The following is an 18,153-nucleotide window of genomic DNA, read 5'->3' as shown; positions in this document are numbered from 1 at the left end:
ACTTTATGTGCGGATCTGCCTTACACTCTATTTCCACACACAGAACTGCGTGCAACTAAATTGGCTAATGAGGCAATTAGGGCCAATAATTGTGTACTAGCAATCGATTAATGGCATTAGTTGGCATTAGACTTGCGCGCACCTCTTGAAAAGTGCTATTTCATACAGGTCTGCGCACGAATCATAGCGTGCAACCCAGAAGGAGGCGTGGCCAATGGAGGAGGATGGGCGGGTCAGGGATATTCACTAAAGTTGTAAGCAATATTACCGAATACCAGGGATCCACCCCTAAATTACACACAGGGAATTACAACAGGTTTCAGTTGGGGTACACCCTCATTCCCAAAGCCTGGGGCAGAAATCAGCTTTAAGCGCTACCTTACGAACGGCACCCAATTCAGAGCGCTGTTTACAGAATAGCGCTCTGGTCCAGATTCTATAAATGGCAACTTAAGTTAGGCACCTAGAACAGCGTGCCTAGCCATTCTAGGCGCCTAATTTAATTAATTAGGCTTAATTGGCACCGTTGATTGAAAAGCGCCATTAAAAAGCAATTTAAAAAATAGTTAATTAGCTGGTAGATGCCTAACTCGGTAGGTGCCTACCACTTTGAGGTCTCAGTTTGAATGGCTTAATACCGGATATGACCTCATCTGCAAAACGTAGGAGCTTTGAAACCAACAAAACCGTCAGAAAAAAGGAGGGGCGTTTTATAAGACTCAAAACCTGTTGATAAAATCGGGAATAAACAAGGTGAAAAATGCACAGTATGACAAAATAGCCCCTCCCAATTATCCCTTCCACCCATCCTTTGGGCCATCCAGCTCTACAACTCAATAAGCCTACGCATAAAATCAACTTATAGACCACGTAACCATGAGGATCTATGCGGTTTACAAAAGATTGACCTATATCACAAATAGAACTCTAACGAAATGAATTCCCCCCCAAATCTAGAAAATAAATAAGTCTACAAGTGCCTTCTGAACTTCAAGTAGAGCACACTTAGCCAGTCAGGTCTCAGAATAACCACAATGAATATGCATGAGATAGAATTACAAAGAATGGAAGTAGTGCATGCAAATTTAATTCATGCATATTTATCTATTTTAAGACCTATATCTTGCCTACATACCTAAGCGGGGTCCGAATAAACATTCATAGTCATGAACCATATAAAAATATAGCTAAAATATTACAATAAAAAAGGCACTAAGGGCTCCTTTTACAAAGGCGCGCTAGCGGTTTTAGCGCCCGCTTAGCGCGTGCTAGCCACTACCGCCTTCTTCTTGAGCAGGCGGCAGTTTTTCAGGTTGCGCACATTATAGCGCCCACTAAAAACGCTAGCGCACCTTTGCAAAAGGAGCCCTACGATAGTGTTAATAATCAAACAGCGTGAGATCCAAAACGCCTGCCCAAACCAATCCGTTTTCAAGAGCATCTTAAATTGCTGTACCCCAACAGTTAGGGCTCCTTGTACTCAGGTGCGCTAGCATTTTTAGCGCACGCAGGAAATTACCATGCGCTAAACCACACGGTTTCTTCTAGAATAACGCCAGCTCAATGCTGGCATTAAGGCGTAGCGTGCACGGCAATTTAGTGTGCACTATTCCGCACGTTAAGGCCCTACCACACCTTAGTAAAAGGAGCCCTTCGTCTTAATGGCCCGGGCAATGTGAATATCCTGATAACCTGACTGGCTAGATTTTTCCCGAGGACTGGGTTGAGATCCCCTAGTGGACCTCGCATCGGAACTGCCCCAACCCTCCAAACATTCCCAACAATGAGATGGCATTCCGTTATCTGCTTCTAGTTTGGCGTCAGCATTGCGCTTCCAACACTACACTAGCTACATCCATTTAATTACTCTTTTATTTATCATCTTCTATTTCATTCCCGCATTCCATCATCTTCTATTTCATTCCCGCACTTAGAATACTGTGTCCAACACTGGTCTCCATACCTTAAAAAAGATATAACTCTGCTGGAAAAGGTGCAAAGGCGAGCCACGAAACTTATCAAAGGAATGGAAAATTTGACCTACAATGATCGACTCAGGAAGCTGGGGCTGTTTACCCTTGAGAAGAGAAGACTAAGAGGGGATTTGATAGAGACTTTTAAAATATTAAAAGGATTTGATAAAATAGACCAAAAAGAAGCATTACTTAAATATTCTGATGTGACGAGGACAAGAGGACATAGACTGAAACTGAGTGGCAGCAGGTTTAGGACAAATGTCAGGAAATTCTGTTTCACACAGCGCGTGGTGGGTGCTTGGAATGCACTCCCGGAGGAGGTTGTGGAGGAGACTACTGTTCTGGGATTCAAACGCAAGTTGGATGCACACCTTCTTGCATATCATATTGAGGGATACGGTAAATCCGGGTCTCCAAGAAGGAGTACCTAAATGGGCCGCCGCGTGTGCGGATCACCGGACTAGATGGACCTCGGTCTGATCCGGTGAGGATGTTTCTTATGTTCTTATGTTCATTGTAATAAATGCTAGAAAGCAGAGACAACATAAAACGTTGCTCTTTGGGAGTCCCCGTGATTTCCCGGCCCTTTAAAAATGACAGTGCATCCTTCCCCTTTGGCTGCCACCACTGCAACAAAAGCCCAACAATCTGTTGACATATTGTTAGCAAATAGATATTTCTTCCAGCTTGAATGATGCCTGAGCCACGTCCCACTGCTGGGATGCTTTTATATCAAGTCATTTGTTTGGTGCATTGTGTTTCTCGTTATTGAGGTAACTAATTTCAGTCATTAAACTTTAACTAGAAATTGAGCTGAATCACGTTAACGTCTCATTAGGATGCATACTGTATCCACTATTCTTCAAGTCATGCACTGTGTTTAAAGACAGGGTAGGGTATAATGAGTGTCACTCATTGGTTATCTAACCTTATTTAGTGCATAGTGCAAAGGATTCACACATCACTCATTGGTCTCTCAAAAAAACTCCATGGAAAACAATCCATTGTATCCTAAATGCAGCAAAAAGCGTTCCAATATCATAGGTGCAACAATGTACTTATGTTTATGCTTTATTAACATTAGTTATACCGCTTAAGCATATCACAGATCTAAGCAGTTTACAATGCAACACAGATAAATTAGGAAAGGAGCTCCATTAGTGATAGGAAAGCTAGAGATAAGATAGGAGATATCGATAATAATAAAATCCTAGAGCGTGCATGCGCTGTCGAAAGTCCGTGAGTCCTGGTGGCGTGAGGTGTGCTTCTGTGCCAGTCCTCACGGTGCCTGCGCTAGCTGGAGGCGTGTGTGCCAGCGACTCCTCCCTCCCGCTGCCGGTCCTCTTCAAAGCGGCCTGCTGAGATTCGCCAGCCGCTGTAGCGAAACTTGCAGGCCGCTCTCCATCTTCCCGATGCAATGCAAGAAACAAAAGGATCGGTGAAGAAAACTATAAGAAAAAAAAAAGCAAATCCAGGTAGGTGAAGGCGGGGCGGAGGCTGCGATCGGCAGCAGCTGCTGCTACTCCTCCAGCCGGAAGCTCCTCTCTGCCGGCCCCTGCTGACAGCCCCCTCCACCCCGTCCTCTCTGCTCCGGTGGCCCGCACAGGAGAAGGAGCTTATGAAGCAAGATCACAGCACGAGGGAGACCGTGCAAAGGGAAATGCAAAGGGGTTGAAAAAGCGATAGGTGGGACGGGAAGGGGAAAGGGAGGGGGACGAAGCCTAAAATGAAAAAAAACCCCAAAAAACAACTTTATACAGGAAGAGGAGTCTCTAGCACCTGTTAATGTAACGGGCTTAAAGACTAGTATATATATATATATCATAAGTGGCTCAGGCCAGACCCATTAGCTGGAACTATGTGCTAGATGCAGCTACTTATAAATTAAATGAAAAGGAGAGAACGTAGAATAAAATAAAGTCTTTGAAGATGATTTCAATTAATTATGCAAAGCAGAAGTTGGCTCCACCGTAGCCGAATTCGATCTTGGCAGGTAGGACAGTCAACCTCTGCCTGATGGAGAAACAGTGCCCAAAATCGAAGGCCATCAAAGACCAATAAGCAGGTCCACCGAGGCAGGCAGTCCAAACAGTTGAAGACAGCAGGCCGAGGAAGGTAGCCCATGCCACCGGAGATGCCTCGAAGCGATGGAGCAATGGCCCCACTGCTGCCGATGGAAGATGCAGCAAACTGCCCTCAGCAGAGACCAAGAGCTGGGCCCTGGGACTCCTTAAAAGTAATATCCAGACAATCGCATATGTAGAGGAGATGCAAATATTGTTCCGCTTTTCAATAAGCAAAAAAAAAAAAAGAATTCTTCAACCAGTGGCCCTGTTTGCAACATACTATTTCAAGGGCTGGACACTATTCTCCATCCAACATAATGTTAAAAAAAGAATCCCCCAGAAAAATCCATCGACATGTTGTGAAGTTTTTTGAGAGACCAATGACTGTGCTATAGCCTATGCAGGACCATTGGACTGAGTTTATGCGTTTCTATATTCCGAGGTCTCTTTTTCTCCACACTTTTTAAGCTTTAAGTTTTGGTCAGCTGTTCTTTGTTTATAGTTTTGGATAAGTGATTTCTATTGTGTGTTTTAAGATATTCTATTTTATAGAAATCTTGTTTGTTTGGTTTGCTTTATAAAAATAAGTAAAACCATAACTTACTGTATGCAATAACTGGAACTTGGAAAGTCCTTCTGCCAGGACAGGAGAATCTTTCAACTGGATATTTATAATTGCTGTCAGATGACAAATATTGCATAGAGGTGGAACGATGTACAACATAAATCAAGAAGTTGAAAACATAAGAACATATGAATTGCCACTGCTGGGTCAAACCAGTGGTCCATCCTGCCCAGCAGTCCGCTCATGCGGCGGCCCCTAGGTCATGACCAGTGCTCCAAATGAGTCTAGTCTCACCAGTTTAGCATGAACTTGTCCAACTTTGTCTTGAAACCTTGGAGGGTGTTTTCCCTTATAACAGACTCTGGAAGAGCGTTCCAGTTTTCTACCACTCTCTGGGTGAAGAAGAATTCCCTTACATTTGTACGGAATCTATCCCCTTTCAACTTTAGAGAGTGTCTTCTCGTTCTCCCTACCTTGGAGAGGGTGAACAGGCTCTCTTTCTCTACTAAGTCTATTCCCTTCAGTATTTTGAATGTTTCGATCATGTCCCCTCACAGTCTCCTCTTTTCAAAGTTAGACAAAAATGCGGGATGTTGGACTTAAATGAGTGTGGGGTGAAAAAAAAAAAGTCTGCTTTCCAGGGGCGGAGAAGAAACAGAGCAAAGTGGCATGCACTGAGTCAAAACGGAGATTTTTCGCCTCGTAGAAACAAAGAGCAAGGAAAAGACCCAAAGGCCAAGAGGGCAAGGATAGGGTCAGTGTCTGAGATTAAGGTATGGTGAACTAAGGGATTTTTTTGCTAAACTATGGTAAGTGCTAGCCCGCACTTCCCACACATTAAAAAGGGTTACTGTGGATGTGCCCTGGCGTCCTTCAGTAATATCGCCAAGTTGTGTGCGCACACCATGCACTACAAAAATATATTTTTTATTTTCTGGAAAGGGGGGCGTGTTAGGGGGTGGAGACTGGGCATGATGGCGCTAATCAGCACAAGAGGCATTGCCGCATGTTAACTGATTAGCACGGGGCTACCGCGAGAGCCCTTACCGTCTTCAAAATGGGTGACAATAAGGGCTCACATAGTAATATTTTTAATGGCCGCGAGCTAATTTTGTTTTGGTATTATTCCTGATGGTAATGATGGATGGGGGAGGGAATTTTAATCTTTTGTATAGATACTGATTGATTATAAGTGCTTGGTTGATTATCATTATTTGTATATAAATTGTATTGTCAGCATTAAAAACTTTTTGTCAGCATTAAAAACTAAATAAAGTTAAAAAAATAAAAAATAAAAAAATTGATCAGATCTGTCTGAAAAGACTTTCCTCTAGTGAATCCATGTTCACTTGGCAGGTCATTTTAAAATTTCACATTATTACACAGTATATGCAAACATATCTTTCTAGCCACATCTTTTTCCAAACAAAAATAAATAAATATGTTTTAAAAGCATGCATGAGCTATTTCCATTAAGCAATGTTCCATTCATTCAGAGTGCATTAGAAAGAAATAGATGTTGTCGTGTCTGTTTTCCTCTGTCTTGTTAGAAAGTATTACGCTCACAATTGGGCTTTAGAAATTCACAAGCTGTAGCGTCATCCCGGGCCTCTGTAATATGTTGAATAACAAAAGACAACTCTAAAGTGTAAAATGTGTTTTTGTTTAAAAATGAGTATGTGCTCATTTCTTCTAAGGTCAGACCGTTTCTTAGTTACCTTTCTAATATAACATAAAAATGTATTTTTATCCCGCAGTACCATTAAGTTCTATGCGATTTACAAATTAAAATAAAAAACTGCAGATATACAGTTGACTATGATACATTAATTTCCTAAAACTCTTGTAAACAAATACGTTTTCAGTTGTCTCCTAAAATGCTGATATGAGCAAGAGGTCGCTATTAGAGAATTCAGATCTTTATCCCATATTGCAGCTTGAAACGCCAGAAGATGTTGATGACCATTTTTATGTTGACAACTTTTGGCCGAAGGAAAGGTAAATACAGCACGCGTGTGTCGAGAGTACTTTGAATTTGCAAATGTGAATGAATTCACACGATAACTAGGCGCAAGGCCGAACAATACCTTATAACAGATGCAAACAAATTTAAATTTCACACGAGCCTCGACTGGCAAACAATGCAATTCATGGAATGAGATGCGGAAAGAGAGAGAACCAAAAGAGTCACATTTAGGAAGGGATTGTCTAGAAAACTGCAGGATACAAGAAGCTGTATTTTATTAGCTAATTTAACCCCCCCCCTCCCCACCCCTTTACTAAACTGTGATAGCATTTATTAGAACAGGGAGCCGCGCTGAATGCCCCGTGCTGCTCCCAATGCTCATAGAAACTCGCGGTTTAGTAAAACCCAAATTTGGGCGACCTTTTTAGAATCCGAGTGATAACGGGTATTTTTGTTTTCAACATTTTAGAAATATTGTAGCAAACTGAAGAAAATATAATTTATAATCTGCAATAAATAAAGGTTCTCTGGGTCTTTTAAGTTCACTTGATCTCAACAAACCAGAGCAGCTTACAACAAAAAATAATTCACATTAAAACCTGTGTCTTCTCTGCAATGACATAGAGAACTAAATCGGTACAAGCGGGTATGTCAAATCATCCCACACATGGCTCACTGATGTGGACGTCTAATTAGGAACCTTTGGATTCCTGCTTTATAAGTACATTTTAATTAGAAATTGCAAAAAAAAAATAAGACTCATTATCATCATATCCTTGAACATCTAATAGGGTGGCCAATGCATATAGCAACATCCTTTATGACTCAACACAACACAACTTTATCGTCCTTTTCATTTATTTGTACATAAACAGACACCTGGAAATCATTTCTGTTCTTGTATTTATCAGGAGCAACTCATAACAGCTACGAAAATACTTAAAACCCCTGGTAGATACAAGATTTCATTTCTGAAGCGTTATGAATACCAGCACTTTTTTTTTCCTCAACAAAAATACTGACACAAGACAGAAAATTCCATTATATTGGCACAATTGATAAATAGAATATGAAAAACTTGCTATCCTAATTAGCATATAATGAACATATAGAAAAAGCAAAGCAGTTCAGTGGATTGGAAAGCCTTTCGTCGCTTGCACAAAAGTTTGATACCAGCAACGACCGTTCAGTGGCCAATGTTGTAAGCTAGTAGCGTCAATCTCTTTCTTACAATTTGGAGTGACATGGTGTGATGGCCGTGCCAGTCCACTTTCCAAGGTAATATAAAGAAATCAAACCAAAAACCAAAGGAAATAAGGCGATACCTTTTTTATTGGACTCACTCAATGCATTGTGATGAGCTTTTGAAGGTAACCCTTCGTCTTCCGATCAGAAAAAAGCCAATGTAGACAAATAAGGTTGACACCTACCAGAAAGGACTTAACAGAGATCTGGGCTTTCTTTCCCACCATAAAAACATTTTTAAACTGCTCTGCCACCTTTCTGTCTCCTGCCCACCCACCCACCCCTTCCTCTTCCTATCCCTAAAATGCTTTCATGATTTCCTTATATATATACTGATATTTGTCAACATTTACTTTTTTCTGATCTGAAGAAGGGTTACCATCGAACATTCATCATAAAATGTACTGAATCAGTCCAATAAAAAAGGTATCACTTTCCCCTTCCTTTACTAATGCGTAGTGCGGGTTTAAGTGCCAGCAGCGGCGGTAACTGCTCCGATGCACAAAGGATTTCTATAAGTGTCGGAGCAGTTACCGCCACTGCCGATGCTAAAACCCGCACTACACGTTAGTAAAGGAGAGGGTTTATTTCCTTTGTTTTATTTCTTTATACAACCTTACAATTTAGACAAAGAGCTCCTTTTACTAAGGTGCGTTAGGGTTTTAACGCACGGAATAGCATTGAGCTGGCGTTACAGAAAAGACCAGAACTGAACCTTGCACATCATCTTCTGAAGAAAACTGAAAACCTATCTGTTCGATACTTAATCTCCTTTACCCTCTCTTCTCTCCCTTTCCCTTCCTCCTCTCTCCCCTCTTTTTCTCTCCCCTTCCTCTCCCTCTTACCTACCCACCTCCTCTCTCTCCCTCCTCTTTCTCTCCCCTCTTACCTCTCTTTACAGTCGCCTTGAGCCTGTATAGGTATGAGCGATGCACAAATAGAAGATTAAATTAGATTAGATTTCCAGAATGCTGACTTTCTGCTTCAAAAGATTGTCCGGTGGAAAGTCAGCGTTCTGGAAATCAGCCCAGTGACTGTTAAATGCACAAATGAGACTTTCATTTGGTTTCCTGAAGAAGAGAGAGAAACGTAGCCCGCATCGGGACCCTCTAAACCAGTGGTTCTCAACCCTGTCTTGGGCGACCCCCAGCCAGTTGGGTTTTCAAGATATCTCTAATGAATATGCATAAGACATATTTGCATGCCTGTCTCCTCCATTATATGCAAATCTCTCTCATGCATATTCATTAGGGATATCTTGAAAACCCAACTGGCTGGGGTCCCCTAGGATAGGGTTGAGAACCACTGCTCTAAACCCTTTGATATAAGTTTACAGATTTTTGATATCTTACATAAAGAGGATACTAATATTAAGAACACCATCAGTGAGAAATTCATTGTCACTTTTGGGAGACGAGTCCTTCAATAGGGAAATATTCCTTGAAGGGCTCCGTGTTTCTGAACATATGTTATACGGACATTTTAAGATTGATACTATAATACACCCTAAGAGGGAGTTGGGATTATTTTGTGTAAAAAGGTAATTCACTCACCTGTGTGGTCAATCTGGAACATTTTACCAGCTCTAAATATATTCAGAATGAAAGAAATAGCGAAAATATATATTAGTCTAGAAGCCAACTTTTCAAAATGCTTGGGGGTGGTAAATAGAGACTGACACGGGGACAAAATTTTACCCGTCCCCGCGGGAACTCATTTTCCTGTCCCGTTCCCCACAAGTTCTTTCCCTGTCCTTGCCCCATTTGTGCAAGCTCAGTCCTCATATGCACAAGCTTCAAAAACTTTAAAGTCATAAGTATTCCAGGCTTGTGTGGTTAAGGCAGAGCTTGCAGGACTGGGGGTAGGGACAGCGACAAAACTTGCGGGGACGGGACAGGGAAATCGAGTTCCTGTGGGGATGGGGACAAATTTGTCATTCTCTAGTGGTAAACTCAACACAAATGAATGTTCTTTGGTTAGATTAATGGAGTCTGCTAATATTGGGGGTGCTCAAGCATCCACAGAGTTGGCAGCTATATACATTAGAACAATTTCCATAGGTTGCAGGTTCATAAGATGTGATACCACTGGGACAGTTTACAGCACAGTTTACTCACTGTGCTGTAGGAAAGTTGCTACGCTACACTGGCTGTAACGTAAAAGAAAAAGTGGGGAAGGGACTGCGCACACCAACCTGCGATAAAACTGAGGGCTCCTTTTACAAAGGCGCGCTAGCGTTTTTAGCGCACGGACAGGATTAGCGCACGCTATAGCGCGCGCTAGCCGCCAAAAAAGACCGCTGAAAAGGAGGCGGTAGCGGCTAGCGCGTGTGGCATTTTAGCGCGCGCTAAGCGTGCGCTAAAACCGCCAGCGCACCTTCGTAAAAGGAGCCCTGAGTTTATTGAGCACAATCATCTATTAAAATACAACACATATGAGATAATCAGTTCCTCTTTCCTATCCTTCCAGACCCGACTCGATCTGTACGCTGGTTGAGCTTTTTTTAGCAATACGGTATTTTTAAAAAAACTAAAATTTTAACCAGCGTTTCAGGGCAAATTCTTTTAAAAAAGCACCCAAAAGTTAGGCACCGAAATTGGCACGATTCAAGCAAAATTGGGCGCTGTTTAATGAATCACGCTGGAAGGTGCCCAATAAATAGGCCAGCTCTAGGCACAACTAAAAGTTAGGCGGCCATATGAGCGCTTAAGCACGCTCAAAGAGCAGCGATTCCGCAACAAGGCGCCTGACATGTAGCCGCGCCCATGCCTAACGTGCCTAGCGCCTATTTTATTTTGAAGGCCGCCTGTATTTTTTAGAGGCGCCTTGTTACAGAATCGCTCTTCCTCGACGTGCGCCTAAGTTTCAATTATTGCTGATTAAAAAGCTTAATTGAGCTTGTTACTCAGTTTAGATAGGCGCGTATCTAGTTGGGCGCTTCCAAAATAGGTTACAGAATGGGCGCCTTCATTTTGCACCCTACAGCATTTTTCCTTTAGATGTTAAGTGCCCCAGTGTCATCTATTGGATTAATATCCACACCCTGAAGCAGGCTTCCCTTACAGAGTCGAAACACGGACCGTTTCAGGTCTGGAAGGATATGAAAGAGGAACTGATTATCTCATATGTGTTGTACTCAATAAATCTAATCTAATCTTCTATTTTTGCGTCGCTCAAACCTAGGTAGGCTCAAGGCGACTTAAAGAGGGGGGTGAGGAAGGAGAAGGGGGAGGAGAGGTGGGAGAAGAGAAGAGGAGGGTAGAAAGAGGGGTAGAGGGGGAGGAGAGGATACAGGGGATTAAGTGTCAAATAGATGAGTTTTCAGTTTCTTCCGGAATATGGTGTAGTTAGGTTCCATCCTGGTCATTTCAGTAAGGTCGTTCCAAGTTTTTATGCCTAGAAACTCACTATTATTATTATCTCAGGGTGTGCACAGTCCCTTCCCCACATTCTCCTTTTTACTGTTTACTTGTGGTGGGGTTGTTCGCCTTGGTTTATTGGACTGCAGATTTCTGGCTGCACCTACAATATCCTACCCAAAACATTATAGAAACAAGACCTCAGGTAGAAGGCCTATTACATCCTGTGGCTTTATTATACTTGTTCACCAATCTATAAAAAATAAAGTTTACAACACTGATGTTTACACATTACCAAAACCAAATGAAATAGCAAATTTTATAAATATTGTATGATCAACACCAGAAAATAGTGGAACACGTGAAAAAAAAAAAAGCTAAGCTGCAAAATAAGTCAGGTGAATTTATACTTTTACTAGGACAATTTAAAATTGAAGAGAAAACCAATGTAAACCCCCTTTGTAGGAAATGGAATTCATCCTCTTGCCATTGGTCCTTCTGCTTATCCCATGATGCACTTCAATTGCCATCTTTTTATTTATTTATTTAACCTGTGTAATATACCACTTTTAAGCCAGAACCACAAAGCGGTGAATGTATAAAGTCTATTGGTTTGCTCACATATACTCTTTGCAGTTTTCTCATGCTAACTGCAGAATTAGGGTCTCTGTCCCTGGAGCGGCCATGATTTTATTTCTGTGGCCTTTCTGTGTTATGCCATACTATAGGTTGTCCTGGTCTCGATACATTTTTCTGGAAAGTTCACTTTAAAGGCTGGTCCTGGGAAGCCATTTAAGTCTTCTTGAACCGTGAGGTCGTGATCTGGGCTCTCGTGGGAACTTTCTTTCATGGCACTGTAATAAACAGGTATGTTGTACTTTGCTTCTTTTTCTGTTCGCTTCTGCTCACATTTGCACAGTTTTTGGAAGGCAGCCCGGAACTTCTGAGACATCAGATTGTAAATGATGGGGTTGATTGCACTGTTAAGGTAGATACACATTCTGCAGAACAGCACAAACCATATATTCAGATAGGGAGGATCCATGAAAGAATTCACCACGACCAGGGTTCGGTAAGGCATCCAAAGGAGGGCAAACAGGATGACCACCACCGCCAACATCTTGGTTACCTGGAGAAAACAAAGTGATGTATCAAGCTTCCATTTTGTAATAACAATATTCAGGGCAATATTCAAAATGATTAAACTGTCCAGAAATGGCTCCTGGCTAGTTAAAGAAAGCAAGTAACGGAAGACAAATCCACCCCAAGTTCAAGAGCAAACAAAAGCAGAGGAAGAGATGGAAAAAGCAGAAAAACGTTGATGTTGCTTAATAAAATGAGTTTATTGCATTAACTCTTGACATTCAGAAGGATAGTTCATAGCATAGACTCAACACAGTTTGTATTTTGGTCCCTAAAGGCCTGCATCAGGAATTTTGTTTGCTGATGAAAAGACGTAATGCATCAAATGCATCAACACCTATTGGAAACGCCAAAGTGTTTATATCAGTGGATAGAGCTGAGGCAACAGCTTGCAAACAGGAATCACAGCCACAAAGAGAAAACGTCCCTATAATACACATCTGTATCTTATGATCATTATAGGAAAATGTTAAAAACTTACCTCCTCCTTTTATCAAGCTGTGCTAGAGGTTTTTAGGCAAACAAACAGAAGAACACCTCGCCTTCGAGAAAGGACAGTAAAGCAAAAAAAGGCAAGGGTGGTGTCTTTTCAACCAATACAATCTTTATTAACCAAGTAGAGTCTCAACAGGGATCCCTGTTTCGGCGTATGGGAACGCCTTCCTCAGGGGACACTGGAGATGTAAGACGCTGAAGTCCACTGAGCATTGTAAGCAGTAGAGTAGCAGCATACATAGGTTTTTAGCACAGGCCGGCAAGGTAAGAATTCCGATGTTCATAGGAATTCTATGAGCGTCGGAACATATATCACGCTGGCTCACGCTAAAAACCTCTAGCGCAGTTTGATAAAAGAGGCCATTAACATATTTAAGAAATTTGGGGAGTGAATAATGTGGATGTAATGTATGTTTCCATTGTTATTTTGGAATTCTCTGTGAATGCACGGTTCTCTTTATGATAACTGCTTAGAACTGCAAGGTGTTTACAGTATACAAATGGAGATGTTATGTTATTTTGATGTTAAGTTATGTCAACTGGCTTTGCTTTTACTGGCTTCGTAAATCCAGAAATTCAACGCTGGAGCCTAGTCATGGCCAAGCATTGAATTTCTACGCCTTATGCCAGAGGCGATCAGCAAAATACCGAGTGATGGAAGCTGAATATGACTCTGTTGGCAACAAAATGGAGCGCCGTCTTGGAGACTGATCAGATTACACAGGCCTTGATTTTAACTTTTGTCCAGTTTCCTGATTGTCAGCTAACCCAGCATGCATCCCAAATCACAATTTTCTAATCCACTATGATTTGCCTGTCAAGGCATTCCGAAATCTGAAGGTAAGAGCATAAGATTTGCCGCTGCTGGGTCAGACCAGTGGCCCATCGTGCCCAGCGGTCCGCTCCCACGGCAGCCCTTAGGTCATAGACTAGTGCCCTAACTGAGGCTAGCCTTACCTGCGTATGTTCTGGTTCAGCAGGAACTTGTCTAACTTTGTCTTGAATCCCTGGAGGGTGTTTTCCCCCATAACATTCTCCAGGAGAGCATTCCAGTTTTCTACCACTTTCTGGGTGAAGAAGAACTTCCTTACGTTTGTACGGAATCTATCCCCTTTTAACTTTAGAGAGTGCCCTCTCGTTCTCTCTGCCTTAGAGAGGGTAAACAACCTGTCTTTATCTACTGTCTATTCCCTTCATTATCTTGAATGTTTCGATCATGTCCCCTCTCAGGGGTAGAGACAAAATCTATTTACAACCTATTGAATGGATAGAGCAATTTCGTACAAAATATTTTGACAGCTAAAAGTTGAATTTTTTTTTTAATAATTTAGATCCCGCTACATACAAAGTGGGTTCCAAACACACATATATAGTAAAAACACACACATACAAAAAACACATCCATACAAGCACAGACTTGCCTTAATTGCCTTGCCCTACATAAAATACATATCCAAAACAATCCACCCTACCCTCACATACAGTACAGTACTCATCCACACGCCCAAAATCCCTCCCCTGTCTGTTTGTATCATTTATACATTCAAGTTGTAAAACTATATTATTTTCTCTCTGAACACCCATATTTCATCTGACAGAACAGATGATGTTTCATAGTAACATAGTAACATAGTAACATAGTAGATGACGGCAGATAAAGACCCGAATGGTCCATCCAGTCTGCCCAACCTGATTCAATTTAAAAATTTTTTTTTTTTTTTTTTTTTTCTTCTTAGCTATTTCTGGGCGAGAATCCAAAGCTTTACCCGGTACTGTGCTTGGGTTCCAACTGCCGAAATCTCTGTTAAGACTTACTCCAGCCCATCTACACCCTCCCAGCCATTGAAGCCCTCCCCTGCCCATCCTCCTCCAAACGGCCATACACAGACACAGACCGTACAAGTCTGCCCAGTAACTGGCCTAGTTCAATCTTTAATATTATTTTCTGATTCTAAATCTTCTGTGTTCATCCCACGCTTCTTTGAACTCAGTCACAGTTTTACTCTCCACCACCTCTCCCGGGAGCGCATTCCAGGCATCCACCACCCTCTCCGTAAAGTAGAATTTCCTAACATTGCCCCTGAATCTACCACCCCTCAACCTCAAATTATGTCCTCTGGTTTTACCATTTTCCTTTCTCTGGAAAAGATTTTGTTCTACGTTAATACCCTTTAAGTATTTGAACGTCTGAATCATATCTCCCCTGTCTCTCCTTTCCTCTAGGGTATACATATTCAGGGCTTCCAGTCTCTCCTCATATGTCTTCTGGTGCAAGCCTCCTATCATTTTCGTCGCCCTCCTCTGGACCGCCTCAAGTCTTCTTACGTCTTTCGCCAGATACGGTCTCCAAAACTGAACACAATACTCCAAGTGGGGCCTCACCAATGACCTGTACAGGGGCATCAACACCTTCTTTCTTCTACTGACTACGCCTCTCTTTATACAGCCCAGAATCCTTCTGGCAGCAGCCACTGCCTTGTCACACTGTTTTTTTCGCCTTTAGATCTTCGGACACTATCACCCCGAGGTCCCTCTCCCCGTCCGTGCATATCAGCTTCTCTCCTCCCAGCATATACGGTTCCTTCCTATTATTAATCCCCAAATGCATTACTCTGCATTTCTTTGCATTGAATTTTAGTTGCCAGGCATTAGACCATTCCTCTAACTTTTGCAGATCCTTTTTCATATTTTCCACTCCCTCTTCGGTGTCTACTCTGTTACAAATCTTGGTATCATCTGCAAAAAGGCACACTTTTCCTTCTAACCCTTCAGCAATGTCACTTACATACATATTGAACAGGATTGGCCCCAGCACCGAACCCTGAGGGACTCCACTAGTCACCTTTCCTTCCTTCGAGCGACTTCCATTAACCACCACCCTCTGGCGTCTGTCCGACAGCCAGTTTCTGACCCAGTTCACCACTTTGGGTCCTAACTTTAGCCCTTCAAGTTTGTTCAACAGCCTCCTATGAGGAACTGTATCAAAGGCTTTGCTGAAATCCAAATAAATTACATCTAGCATATGTCCTCGATCCAGCTCTCTGGTCACCCAATCAAAAAATTCAATCAGGTTCGTTTGGCACGATTTACCTTTTGTAAAGCCATGTTGCCTCGGATCCTGTAACCCATTAGATTCAAGGAAATACACTATCCTTTCTTTCAGCAACACTTCCATTATTTTTCCAACAACTGAAGTGAGGCTCACCGGCCTGTAGTTTCCTGCTTCATCCCTGTGACCACTTTTATGAATAGGGACCACATCCGCTCTCCTCCAATCCCCAGGAATCACTCCCGTCTCCAGAGATTTGTTGAACAAGTCTTTAATAGGACTCGCCAGAACCTCTCTGAGTTCCCTTAGTATCCTGGGATGGATCCCGTCTGGTCCCATCGCTTTGTCCACCTTCAGTTTTTCAAGTTGCTCATAAACACCCTCCTCCGTGAACGGCGCAGAATCTACTCCATTTTCTCGTGTAACTTTGCCGGACAATCTCGGTCCTTCTCCAGGATTTTCTTCTGTGAACACAGAACAGAAGTATTTGTTTAGCACATTTGCTTTCTCCTCATCACTCTCCACATATTTGTTCCCAGCATCTTTTAGCCTAGCAATTCCATTTTTTATCTTCCTCCTTTCACTAATATATCTGAAAAAATTTTTATCTCCCTTTTTTACATTTTTAGCCATTTGTTCTTCCGCCTGTGCCTTCGCCAAACGTATCTCTCTCTTGGCTTCTTTCAGTTTCACCCTGTAGTCCTTTCTGCTCTCCTCTTCTTGGGTTTTTTTATATTTCATGAACGCCAACTCTTTCGCCTTTATTTTCTCAGCCACTAGGTTGGAGAACCATATCGGCTTCCTTTTTCTTTTGTTTTTATTGATTTTCTTCACATAAAGGTCCGTAGCCATTTTTATCGCTCCTTTCAGCTTAGACCACTGTCTTTCCACTTCTCTTATGTCCTCCCATCCTAACAGCTCTTTCTTCAGGTACTTTCCCATTGCATTAAAGTCCGTACGTTTGAAATCTAGGACTTTAAGTATCGTGCGGCCGCTCTCCACTTTAGCCGTTATATCAAACCAAACCGTTTGATGATCGCTACTACCCAGGTGAGCACCCACTCGAACATTAGAGATACTCTCTCCATTTGTGAGGACCAGATCCAATATCGCTTTTTCCCTTGTGGGTTCCGTCACCATTTGTCTGAGCAGAGCCTCTTGAAAGGCATCCACAATCTCCCTACTTCTTTCCGATTCCGCAGACGGAACATTCCAGTCCGCATCCGGCAGGTTGAAATCTCCCAACAGCAGAACCTCCTCTTTCCTTCCAAACTTTTGGATATCCACAATCAGATCCTTATCAATTTGCTGCGATTGAGTCGGAGGTCTGTAGACTACACCCACGTAGATAGAAGTTCCATCTTCTCTTTTCAGAGCAATCCATATCGCTTCTTCCTCTCCCCAGGTCCCTTGCATTTCGGTCGCTTGGATATTGATCTTTACATAGAGAGCTACTCCTCCACCTTTATGACCATCTCTGTCCTTCCTAAAAAGATTATATCCCGGTATGTTTGCATCCCATCCATGTGATTCACTGAACCATGTCTCTGTGATAGCAACAATATCTAGATCTGCCTCTAATATCAGGGCTTGCAGATCATGAACTTTGTTGCTTAGACTGCGAGCATTTGTGGTCATCGCTTTCCAGCTATTTTTCAGCGATAATCTCCTTCTTCGTATGGATTTTTGTGTCGTTTCACTTTCCGTTGCAATACTAAGAAATGAGTTGCTGATATTGCTTATGTTGCAGCCTTTACTACTATCACATCTTTTCTTTTGCCGGGGGTGGTCTTTATAATTGTCCTTCGTACATACACCACCCCCACCTTCTAGTTTAAATGCCTGGAAAAATATTGTCTAAATTTCTCTGCAAGGTTTCTTTTTCCTGCTGTAGTAATATGTAGCCCATCAGTGCAATATAGCTTCTTGTCCTTCCATGTATTTCCCCATCCTCCTATGTACCTGAAGCCTTCTTGATGACACCAGGCTCTGAGCCATCTATTAAAGTCCTCTGTGTTTTTCACTCTTTGCTCTCCTTTTCCATATGCAGGCAGTATTTCAGAAAAAGCTAAAGTCTTTACAAAAGGTTTCACGCCCTCACCAAGCTCCCGAAAAGCTTTCTGTGCTGCAAGTGTGGAGTTGTTGGCCAGGTCATTTGTTCCCAGATGGATAACAACATCAGTGTTAAAATCCTTAGTTTCTTCCTTAACTATAGTCAGTATTTGCCTGGAACTCCTGGTAGCTGAGGATCCTGGAAGACATTTCACTATTTTGGACTCCTCGCCCTGT

The 18,153-nt window shown here is 42.2% G+C and overlaps 1 protein-coding gene across 1 annotated transcript in view; it reads right to left on the bottom strand.

The window, feature by feature from the left end:
• Positions 1-11,889: 11,889 nt before the first annotated feature.
• The window catches only part of LOC117368982 (thyrotropin-releasing hormone receptor-like), a 37,683-nt gene continuing 31,419 nt past the window's right edge, over positions 11,890-18,153 (bottom strand). The window contains exon 2 of the mRNA XM_033962810.1: positions 11,890-12,306. Within this exon, the coding sequence (XP_033818701.1) occupies positions 11,890-12,306 (417 nt within the window). The remainder of the gene's footprint in view (positions 12,307-18,153) is intronic.

Source organism: Geotrypetes seraphini, chromosome 11 (genome assembly GCF_902459505.1).
Source record: "Geotrypetes seraphini chromosome 11, aGeoSer1.1, whole genome shotgun sequence".
NCBI lineage: Eukaryota > Metazoa > Chordata > Amphibia > Gymnophiona > Dermophiidae > Geotrypetes > Geotrypetes seraphini.
The sequence above is the reverse complement of the archived record's forward strand: the minus strand, read 5'-3'. Positions and strand labels throughout refer to the sequence as shown.